The sequence below is a fragment of the Rhinopithecus roxellana genome, chromosome 11, assembly GCF_007565055.1.
Source record: "Rhinopithecus roxellana isolate Shanxi Qingling chromosome 11, ASM756505v1, whole genome shotgun sequence".
NCBI classification, from domain to species: Eukaryota; Metazoa; Chordata; class Mammalia; order Primates; family Cercopithecidae; genus Rhinopithecus; species Rhinopithecus roxellana.
In genome coordinates, this window is record NC_044559.1 from 79,012,823 (window position 1) to 79,024,959 (window position 12,137).

Consider the following 12,137-nt stretch of genomic DNA (forward strand, 5'->3'; position numbering starts at 1 on the left):
AGCCGGGCGTGGTGGCACGTGCTTGTAGTCCTAGCTACTTGGGAGGCTGAGGCAGAAGAATCGCTTGAACCCGGGAGGCGAAGGTCACAGTGAGCCAAGATCATGCCACTGCACTCCAGCCTTAGCAACAGAGGGAGACTCCGTCTCAAAACAAACAAACAAACTCTAAATACTTGCCTGGTGGTCCTGAAAAAATTTTTCTTAAAAAAAAAAAAAAAATCGGCCAAGCATGGTGGCTAATGCCTGTAATCCCAACACTTTAGGAGGGCTAGACGGGCAGACCACCTGAGGTCGGGAGTTCGAGATCAGTCTGACCAAAGTGGAGAAACCTCATCTCTACTAAAAATACAAAATTAGCCAAGCTTGGTGGCACATGCCTGTAATCCCAACTACTCAGGAGGCTGAGGCAGGAGAATTGCTTGAACCCGGGAGGCAGAGATTGAGTCATTGCACTCCAGCCTGGGCAACAAGAGTTAAACTCTGTTTCAAAAAAAAAAAAAAAATCACTAAGGCTTTAAGATGCCATCATGGAACGATAATATACAATTAATATTAGAATAATACCATATAAGTGGTTAATCCTTAAACCTGGTCTGTATTTCAATATCTTCCTATCACTGTTTTTTCTTATCAATTTGATTATTATATTATGGTAAATTGCAATTTCATATATTGAAAGCACTGAGTGCCTGGCAGGAAACAACTCTGGGTAACTACAGTACAGAGTATGCCAATGGACACTGAGGGCAGAAATTCCTCATTATCTACCCCATTATCTCTCCCAACACCAATCACAGATTTTTTACTGGGGGGTGGGAGGAGTTCTATTTTAGCCTACACATATTATGATCCTTTTACCTCTCTAAGAAATCTCCTGACTCCAACCTTCCCCCTCCGCCACTTCACAGGCATTATCGGTACTCAAATCTCCTAGACTAACAATGACTTCTTTTAAAGGGAAATACATGTGAAAAGTCAAAGAAAATAACTGTATAGCAAATGAATGTCAAAGTCATTTTCTAGGCTCCTCACAAAACTTAGGACTTCCTAAAGCCAAATGCTTCTCATTAAGGAATTTAAGCTAGCTCTTCCTCTGTTAAGTACTTCTAAATACATGCCCATACAGACTGTATTCTCCCAAAACAAAAGGAATCTCTACCTTTGCATAGTGAATTGTTTGGCCTCCAAAGACATGTTTATTAATCTCAAGTAGGGAGAGACTCTGAAAACTTTTCTTAGAATTTTCTAGTGTCACCTAGGCAATCACTTTTTTGTTTTTTGTTTTTTTGAGACAGAGTTTCACTCTTGTTGCCCAGGGTGGAGTGCAATGGTACGATCTCGGCTCACCGATCTCGGCTCACCGCAACCTCCGCCTCCCAGGTTCAAGCGATTCTCCTGCCTCAGCCTCCCTAGTAGCTGGGATTATAGGCATGTGCCATCACACCCGGTCAATTTTGTATTCTTAGTAAAGACAGGGTTTCTCCATGTTGGTCAGGCTGGTCTTTAACTCCTGACCGCAGGTGATCCACCCGCCTCGGCCTCCCAAAGTGCTGGGATTACAAGCGTGAGCCACCACGCCAGGCCATGAAAACAGCTATATACTTTTTTAATGGAAGGATTGAACATGGATTAAAAATTACTCTTTAGGTTCTATGATGCATAATTATGTGAATGAAGTGTTTCTTCCCTTGAACTAATAATGCCTTCTGAAAATGTACTGTTGTCATATCTCAGGCATATCTTTCTTTATATACTACTTCCCTACCCAACACTCATCATGGGTATAAGAAGAAACAAGATAAAAGTGAAGATACATTACTCAAAACAAAATTATCACATCCCTCTTAGACCTCTTCAGTTGATTCCATTCTGGTCACTTGCCCCACAATCTATACTTTATAATTCACCTGGTTATATAGCTAATAAGTATATTTAGTATATGTCTATAATCTTGTATATTATAAAATACTATTTTATCATCATTAGCTATTCAATAAGCATTTACGGATTGCCTACTATGTGCCAGGAGCAAAGCCTACAAAAACAAAACAGCAAGGGATGCATCCTTAAGAAACAAAGTGAGAAAGAATCAAAAAGTAATATGAAGTATTTATCATTACTTATTTGATCATGGTAAATTCTGTGTAATAAAGTACTATGAAAATTCAAAGAATGAGAAAAGGTGGCTCAGGTCAGACCTCTCAATTCTATTAATTCACATCTACCCTGAGGTAAAAAGTATTGATTTTACTTAAAAGAAAATTTGTTAATATATTACCTTAGCTGGTTATAGCCAACCAGAGAGCATCAGTAATAACAGAAGGAGTATTACTGGAGTAAAAGCATAGCATGGTAGTTAAAAAATGTGCATTCTAGAACCACATGACCTACACTGGAATATTAGCTCTGCCATTTACTAACTGTGGCACCCAAACTACCTCTATGTGCCTCAGTTTCCTCATCTATAAAATGACTAATAAAACCTATTTGGTTGTGCAGTTCAATAATAGCAATTGTTTGTACTAGTAATTAAACTAGTAAGTTTAATAGTAGTAATAGTAATAATAAACATCTACTTCACAGAATAGTTGAGGATTCAATGAGTAAATACATATAAAGCATTCAAAATGCATGACTCCTAATGGATGTTTATGAAGTATTAACAATGCTGACAAAAAAATTATTGTTGATATAACGGAACCAACGGCCTCATTACTCGTTTTTGGACTGCATTATTTTCCAACTTAAGTAGTTTTATAAATCATGAGTTAATTCACTATTATTAAGGACAGAAATTCTGGAGGCAGCCTGAGTTGAAATTTGATGTCAATACTTACTATGTGCCCTTCTCCCTCAGTTTCCTCTTTTATAAAAAAGATAACAAAAAACAACCTATATCATAATATCGGTAGAGTTTAATAAACTAATAAAGCACAAGAAAACCACCTATTAGGCAGTACTTAAGACTCAACTATTCTTTTTCTTGCATATGAATGAATCAAGCAGCAGCATAGGACTTTAGAATAAACAAGAATTTTTCAGGTTAAACACTGCTTTTAGTAATTTACAAAATACTCTCTACAAGAAAACTACAGCAACTTGTCACTGAAAAAGTACAGCACGTTTTTAGCTAAAGAATCTTATGTAGCAATACACAGGCCATGAAACCAAAAGGAAAACAAACAGCAAGTTGATCACTTAGGTGGAAAACAGCACTACACTAAAAGGAAATCATTAGACTTGGATTTCAGCCCAGCCTTTGATTGATGCTAACTTCTCCTGCCCTCAGTCTAGTACATTACTTCTGCAGGTTTTGGCGATTCCTGTTTGCCATCAGACATACATTTAAGGTAATTTTTAAAGGAAATAAGGATGGCAAAGGAAAAAACTCACTATCGACTTTGAAAGACTTTTCATGGCTAAACAAACAATCTGAAATGCTCCCTTAAAAGAGATGGGACTACGAAGACTACATCTCATAGAAACACACCATTCAAAGCACGTGCGAAAGGATTCTCAAAGGCAGTATCTGTAAACATACAAAAAGGACAAGTAATAAAGCTGTTTTCATTCAAGTTTACGAAAAAGCCCACTAAAGAGGAAAGCAAAGAACACAAGCCACACCTCCGGGTTAGAGCCGAGGTTACCACGGGCTTTCACGACGACGAACCTGATGCCTAAATTACCTTTTCCAGCATCTTCCGCTCTCTCTCCAGTCCAGCAGCTTCAAGCTGTTCTTCCTCTTCGAGCATGGCCGGGGTAATCACAGCAGTGTCCAGCTGTTCAACCATTGCTGGAGCCTGGGAGCCTGACGGGAGAGAAAACTTCCAAATTTCAGTTTTTAAAAAATTACTAACTATTCAACTCCAACATGAAACAGCCTTTCTCCCACCCGAAATGCACTGGAGCACAAGGTGGAGACCCAGGGGACGCCAGCATCACCTCTCAGAAGACACCAGTAGGTCTCCGCAACGTCTACAAGCGCCTGGACCACAGTTTACAACTCGGGATGCTCGGGAAAATGCAGTTCCCTATGTGAAATCTTCACCGGCATGCTAATATGTGCAACTCCGGGGTCTCCTCCACTCATGGTTGCAGTTTCCCAACCCTCTCTTCCTCCTCAATCCCTGCCCGGGGTCGGCTTGCTCCCCCAAGCTCCGCCGCAGCCTCCATGCTTGCCCACCTCAGCCCCGCATGCCGACACCCGCGCCCGAAAGAAGGTTCTCCTCACTTACCGCCGCTGCCCGCGGGCCGTTCCGCTGGCATGCCTGGACACGCACCCGGGAACCGGGTCCCCTCCACTCAGCGCCTGCAATGCCGCGAGCTAATTCTTCACAGCCCCTGCCGGCCCAGCCTTCTCGCCAAATCCCCCGCCAGGGAAAAAAGCGCGCTTCTCCTTCGCGGGAAAATCCTGTCATCTCGCGATACCTTACATTCTCCGCCCGCCCTCCAGCCCCGCTACGCGAGATTTGGCGCAGCTTGCGGTTTTCGTCAGACTGAGCTGTGGCGACCGTGACCCTGTACCTGGACCTCTGTCAGGAGGAAACTGGGTCGTGGTGCCGAACTCAGCCTGTAATTATCCTTTGAGCATGGGCGAGGCGGCCGATCGTAGAGGACCCAGTTTCCTCACATAACTGATGGTTCCGAACTACGTAATTAAAATTTGATAGCGCTGTTAATACTTTGCAAGGCGCCTTAACACGTTGGCTGCTGTGATTGAGCACCCCCTAGCCCGTGATCCTATAGGTGGAGAAGTCTGCGTATCCGCACAAGGATGTCAGACACATTTTTATAGGGCCAGCCTCGCCGCACCCGCAGCGCGCGGCTCACATCTTGAGTGAAAATCCCCCAAAATGACCAAGAGGAGGGCTTTTTTGTGGGTGGGACGGGAAAGAGAAGGAACAGGATATTAAGATTATGACTGGGGCCGGGCGCGGTGGCTCAAGCCTGTAATCCCAGCACTTTGGGAGGCCGAGACGGGCGGATCACGAGGTCAGGAGATCGAGATCATCCTGGCAAACACAGTGAAACCCCGTCACTACTAAAAAATACAAAAAACTAGCCGGGTGAGGTGGCGGGCGCCTGTAGTCCCAGCCACTCGGGAGGCTGAGGCAGGAGAATGGCGTGAACCTGGGAGGCGGAGCTTACAGTGAGCTGAGATCTGGCCACTGCACTCCAGCCTGGGCGACAGAGCGAGACTCCGTCTCAAAAAAAAAAAAAAAAAAAAAAAAAGATTATGACTGGGTTAAAGCTGTTTAGGGTAAGGGCGAGCTGAAAGCAGTGATGGACCAAGCGGAGTGGCCAGCAGAAGGAAGTTTCAGGAAACCAAACAGGATTCATTCATTCAAGTGGGCAGTGAAGGAAGGAGCGGAGCTTTTCTTGCCCCTGCTTTTCACTTCAGCTTTCAATTCCTCCTTTTCTTGTTTGCATTCCTTTTCAACTATTTCCTTTGTCTCCCTCTCCAGGGCTCCCTTTCCCACCTCCAATTTCTTAGGACGTATGGCATTAAATATACTTGCCATGCAACCACCTGTTTCCTTCGTTTTGACTCCCACAACTTGTATGATTGTGTCTGCACAAAATTTAATAGTTTACCGGCCGGGTGCGGTGGCTCACGCCCGCAATCCCAGCACTTTCGGAGCCCAAGGCGGGTGGATCACGAGGTCAGGAGTTGAAGACCAGCTTGGCCAAGATGGTGAAACCCTGTCTCTACTAAAAATACAAAAATTAGCCGGGCGCGGTGGCAGGCGCCTGTATTCCCAGCTACTCGGGAGGCTGAGGCAGAAGAATCGCTTGAACCCGGGCGGCAGAGGTTGAAGTGAGCCTAGATTGCGCCATTGCACTCCAACCTGAGCAACTGAGAGACTCTGACTCCGTCTCAAAAAAAAAAAAATAGAAACGAAACCTATCTCTATATTTTAAGATAGGGTCTCATTCTGTCGCCCAGGCAGCAGTGCAATGGCGCGATCTCTGCTCACTGCAATCTCCGCCTCCTGGGCTCAGTTGATCCTCCCACCTCACCCTAGCAAGTAGCTGAGACTACAGGTGCACGCTACCACGCCGGGACATTTTAGTGGTGGACATTAGCCCACACCAGGCTGATTTTTGTTGGTTTGGGGTTTTTGTGTGTTTTTGTGTTTTGCTAGAGACGGGTTTTCGCCATGTTATCCAGGCTGGTCTGGAACTCCCAGATTCAAGGGATCCTCGCACCTCGGCCTCCGGAAGTGCTGAGAGTACAAGCGTGACACATTGTGCCTGACCCCTACAAAAATTTCCTAAATTAGCCCGGTGTGGTGGCGGGTGCCTGTGGTCCTAGTACTTGGAAGGTTGAGGTGACAGAATCACTTGAGCCCAGGTGGTCGAGGCTGCAGTGAGCTGAGATTGTAACACTGCACTCTAGCCTGGGTGATACAGCAACACTTTGTCTCAAAAAAAAAAAAAAAAAGTCCTCAACATACTGAGATGGAGTAGGGATCCCTTTCTCTAGGGGCCTATGGGCCCCCCAACCATGGGAATAAAAGAAAATCTTGAGTTGCTTCAAGGGAAATTCTAGGAACCTAGCTAGCCCTGACAGGTAAATAAGCAACTTGATAAGGAAGAAGGTAATAGTAGCCTAAAACAATAGCCCAGGAAGTTGGATTCAGGAGATGTTTGGTTCCTCTGTTAAAACTAGAGGTAATAATCTTAACACATGTCTCTAAGATGTTTTTTAGAAACCCCAAGCCCCACCAAACACATCTGCTGGCACTCTGTTGCCTCATTTGTTCTAAATTTATTCCTAGGGGCCTGGAGGAGGTCACACACACAAGCAGAGCTAGCGTTCTTTTCCGCTGATCCCAAATTTTTGTTTTTTAATTTTTAAAAATTGAGATGGAGTCTCACTATATTGGCCAGACTGGTCTCAAACTCCTGGGCTCAAGCCATCCTCCCATTCAGCCTCCCAAGTCTAAGGGAAAGAAATTTTGGGATTACAGGCACACACTACCACACCCAGCTCACCAAATTTTTAGACAAAACTTCACTTCCTGAACCAACTGCAAATCAGAAAATCTTTTAATCCATCTATGACCTGTTCCCCAAGCCCCATTCCCCTACCCTTTGAGATGGCAGTCAAAACAATGCATAGACTCCATGTATTAATTGGTGACTTTGCCTGTAATTTCTGCTTTCCTGAAATTTACCCCTGCCTTTAAAAATCCTTACCTGCAAGCCATCAGGAGTTTGGGTCTTAAGCATGAGCTGCCCCAATTCCTACAGCTGCAAAAGCTCAGTGAGGAAGTCTTGTCTTTCTGAGCCAGGCGAGTGGACCAAAGTTCAGTTCTATAACAGTACCTTACGTTAAATGGTACAATTTGAAGCCCTCCAATCAGACCCTGCCAAGCCAACATTCCTAAATCTTTTCCCTTGCTCTCTGAGCCCTTAAAATTTGCCCTAGACCCTAAATCAGGGAGACAGGCTTGAGCCCACTCCTGTCTCCTTGCTGACCACTTGCAATAAAGCCTTTCTTTTCTCAAAGGCAGGTGCCATAGTTATTGGCTTTTGTGTGTAATGGGCAGTGAGTCCATTTGCTTGATAACATTTTTATTCCTAGTTCATTCAATATTATTTCAAGATAAAATGTAGCCTCTATTAATAGCTACTCTTAAATCCTATCTCCTTCTAATCTAAAACATAGCTGTCCGTTTCACTCTACTTAAGATTTGCTTTGTTTTGAGACAGGGTCTTGCTCTGTTGCCCAGGCTAGAATGCAGTGGCACAATCATAGCTCACTGCAACCTCAAATTCCTGAGCTCAAGTGATCCTCCCACAACAGCCTCCTGAGCAGCTAAGTCTACAGGTACATACCACTACACCCAGCTAATTTTTAAAAATTTTCTGTAGAGACAGGGTTTTGCTATGTTGCTCAGACTGGTCTTGAACTCCTGGGCTCAAGGGATCCTCCCACCTTGACCTCCCAGAGTATGAAATAACAGGCATGTCAGAGCATAAGCCACGTTACCCACCACCCTCACTCTACTTAAGATTTTTGGGGCCGGGAGCAGTGGCTTATGCCTGTAATCCTCGGCCTTTGGGAGGACGAGGCGGGTGGATCACGAGGTCAAGAGATCGAGACCGTTCTGGCCAACATTGGTGAAACCCATCTCTCCTAAAAATACAAAAATTAGCTGGGTGTGGTGGTGCACACCTGTAATCCCAACTACTAGGGTAGTTGAGGCAGGAGAATCACTTTAACCTGGGAGGCAGAGATTGTGGTAAGCCAAGATCGTACCACTGCACTCCAACCTAGTGACAGAGTGAGACTCCATCTCAAAAAAAAAAAAAAAAAAAAAAAAAAAAAAGATTTTTGCACTTTACCAACCTATCCTCCAAAATTGCTTTCCCTTTGACTTTTGAAACACGTTTTATGGGGTTTTCCCTAATGTGCTGAAAAACCTTTCCTTGTTCCTTCTTTTGAATTCTGATAGGGTTTGGCTGTGTCCCCACCCAAATCTCATCTTGAATTGCAGCTTCCATAATTCCCACGTTGTGGGAGGGACCCGGTGGGAGATAATTGAATCATGGCGGCGGTTTCCCCCATACTGTTCTTGTGGTAGTGAATAAGTCTCACAAGATCAAGATGAGATGATTTTATAAGGGGAAACCCCATTCGCTTGGTTCTCATTCTCTCTTTTGCCTGCCACCACGTAAGACGTGCTTTTCATCTTCTGCCTTCTGCCATGATTGTGAGGCCTTTCCAGCCACGTGGAACTGAGTCCGTTAAGCCTCTTTTTCTTCATAAATTACCCGGTCTTGGGTAATTTATCAGCAGCGTGAAGATGGACTAATACAAATTCAATTGTGGTCCACCTCCCTAAATCTTTTCTCCATTCATTGTTTTTCTCTAGAAACTTTCTTCCTTGGACATTCTGCTCTATGGGCAAGGGAGAGAGAGAATTTGTCCAAATACACGAAATGGAGTTCAAGAAAATCTCATCTGATTCTCAAAGAACAGACATCTCAACTGACATCTGGCCCCACACTTGCTAATAAAAGTGCATTGGTGCATTTCCTGGCACGTCTTTGCCATTGTGCAAACCTTCCCTTCAAAGTGGCTGTGAACACGCTTGTTCATTCACTTTTATTTAAGAGTCTACATTTATTTTGTTTTTTTGCTTTTTTTTTAATACCTCCTGGTTAGAAAGAATGAATAACACCTACTATTGATTGCCTAACAGGGTTAGTATAGTCAATAATAACTTAATTGCACATTTTTAAATAACTTAAGGAAGCCGGGCGCGGTGGCTCAAGCCTGTAATCCCAGCACTTTGGGAGGCCGAGACGGGTGGATCACAAGGTCAGGAGATCGAGACCATCCTGGCTAACACCGTGAAACCCCGTCTCTACTAAAAAATACAAAAAACTAGCCGGGCGAGGTGGCGGGCGCCTGCAGTCCCAGCTACTCGGGAGGCTGAGGCAGGAGAATGGCGTAAACCCGGGAGGCGGAGCTTGCAGTGAGCTGAGATCCGGCCACTGCACTCCAGCCTGGGCGATAGAGCGAGACTCCGTCTCAAAAAAAAAAAAAAAAAAAAACTTAAGGAATATAACTGAATGGTTTGTAACTCAAAGGATAAATGCTTAAGGGGATGGATACCCCATTTTCCATGATGTGCTTATTTCACAGTGTATGCCTATATCAACACATCTCACATACCCCATAAACATATACACCTACTATGTACCCATAAAAATTAAAAATAAAATTAAAATGCCTCCTGGATACTAGGAACTATCATAGGAGCTGTACAGCAATGAACCAGACAGACTACATCCCTGTTGATATGGAACTTACATTCCAGGAGTTGGGGTGAAAAGAGGGAAACTGTGAAATATTAGAATAGGGTGGCATGAGAGTGACTGGACAGTTATTTTAGACTGGGTAATTGGGTGTCTGAAGAAGCGATAGGCACTTTTTTTTTTTTTTTTTTTTTTTTTTTGGATGGAGTTTCCCTCTTATTGCCCAGGCTGGAGTGCAATGGCGCAATCTTTGCTTACGGCAACCTCCGCCTCCCGAGTTCAAGCAATTCTCCTGCCTCAGCCTCCCGAGTAGCTGGGATTACAGGCATACGCCACCAAGCCTGGCTAATTTTGTATTTTTAGTAGAAATGGGTTTTGAGGCCGGGCGCGGTAGCTCAAGCCTGTAATCCCAGCACTTCGGGAATCCGAGACGGGCGGATCACAAGGTCAGGAGATCGAGACCATCCTGGCTAACCCGGAGAAACCCCGTCTCTACTAAAAAATATAAAAAACTAGCCGGGCGAGGTGGCGGGCGCTTGTAGTCCCAGCTACTCGGGAGGCTGAGGCAGGAGAATGGCGTAAACCCGGGAGGCGGAGCTTGCAGTGAGCTGAGATCCGGCCACTGCACTCCAGCCTGGGTGACAGAGCGAGACTCCGTCTCAAAAAAAAAAAAAAAAAAAAAAAAAAGAAATGGGTCTTGAGACAGGGTCTTGCTGGTTGAGGCTGGTTTTGAACTCCCGACCTCAGGTGATCCGCTGCCTTGGCCTCCCAAAGTACTGGGATTACAGGCATGAGCCACCACACCCGGCGTAAGTGATAGGCGCTTTAAGCAGAGAACCAAATGCCAAGAAGCTAGCCAGCCTGGGGGAAGAGCAATCCAAGCAGAAACTACACATGTACAGAGAGTAAAGCAGGAATACACTTGGGCATGTTTGAGTATCAGAAAGAAGGCCAGCATGACTGAAGCCGAATTGGCAAGGGGAAATGGCACAAAAAGTCAGAGGCAGACCCTCCAAATGAGGCACTGGGGATTTTCTTCTAAGTATGATGTTACAAGTTATTTTTCCCTACCCACACAAAATGTCTTCCTCTTATAGAATCCTTTTCATATTAATGTGCATAACCATCCATCCAATTATAGAAGTCAAAACAAAACCAAACCCTGGTTCCCTCTTGTTACAGTAGATAGCCCCACTTCTGGCCTACCTCACAAAGGAAATAATAGCTACAAAACAGAAGTCCCCCTTCAGCTTACCAACGTCAAATTTACAAACCCATCTGCATCCTGAATACCTTTCTCACTCTCTCATCCTGTGCTCTGGATCCAACTCCCTGCTGCCTATTCAGAAATTATTTTATATTGGAAATCACTATCCCCTCTTTTTAAAAGATAAAATCTCACTCTGTCGCCCAGGCTGGAGTGCAGTGGTACCATCATAGCTCACTGTAACCTTTAATTCCTGAACTCAAGGAATCCTCCCACCTCAGCCTCCAAGTAGCTGGGATTACAGGCGCGAGCCACTTCACCCAGCTGGAACCTCCTATTTCCCTACCAACTATTATCAGTTCTCTCTTCCCCTTTAAAGCTTATTTTATAATTATCTACACTAGCAATGTTTAATTCCTTGCCTCCCACTGATTCTTCAACCCTCTGATTGCAACATTCAGCATACACCAAAGTAGCCCACTAAGGTTTAATGACTTCAGCGCTGCTAAGTTTAATGGACATTCTCAGTTCTCATTTGAACCTCACTGCAACATAACACTGTTAATCACTCCTTTATGGAAACACTCTTGTCCGTTGTCCTTTCTGATCCCACATTCTCTTGGTATTCCTATTCCTGACTTTTTTTTTTTTTTTTTTGAGACGGAGTCTTGCTCTGTCGCCCAGGCTGGAGTGCAGTGGCGCGATCTCGGCTCACTGCAAGCTCCGCCTCCCTGGTTCCCGCCATTCTCCCGCCTCAGCCTCCGAGTAGCTGGGACTACAGGCGCCCGCCACCGCGCCCGGCTAGTTTTTTGTATTTTTAGTAGAGACGGGGTTTCACCGTGTTAGCCAGGAGGGTCTCGATCTCCTGACCTCGTGATCCACCCGCCTCGGCCTCCCAAAGTGCTGGGATTACAGGCTTGAGCCACCGCGCCCAGCCTATTCCTTTTTTTTTTTTTGAGACGGAGTCTCGCTGTGTCACCCAGGCTGGAGTGCAGTGGCCGGATCTCAGCTCACTGCAAGCTCCATCTCCCGGGTTCACGCCATTCTCCTGCCTCAGCCTCCCCAGTAGCTGGGACTACAGGCGCCCGCCACCTCACCCAGCTAGTGTTTTGCATTTTTTAGTAGAGACGGGGTTTCACTGTGTTAGCCAGGATGG

At 45.0% G+C, this 12,137-nt stretch overlaps 1 protein-coding gene across 1 annotated transcript in view; it reads right to left on the reverse strand.

Annotated features, from left to right (window-relative positions):
* Positions 1–4,421, reverse strand: part of HELLS (helicase, lymphoid specific) — a 55,912-nt gene extending 51,491 nt beyond the window's left edge. The window contains 2 exon segments of the mRNA XM_030941204.1: positions 3,687–3,808; positions 4,236–4,421. Of these exon segments, the coding sequence (XP_030797064.1) occupies positions 3,687–3,808; positions 4,236–4,266 (153 nt within the window). The 5' untranslated portion in view covers positions 4,267–4,421.
* Positions 4,422–12,137: the final 7,716 nt, after the last annotated feature.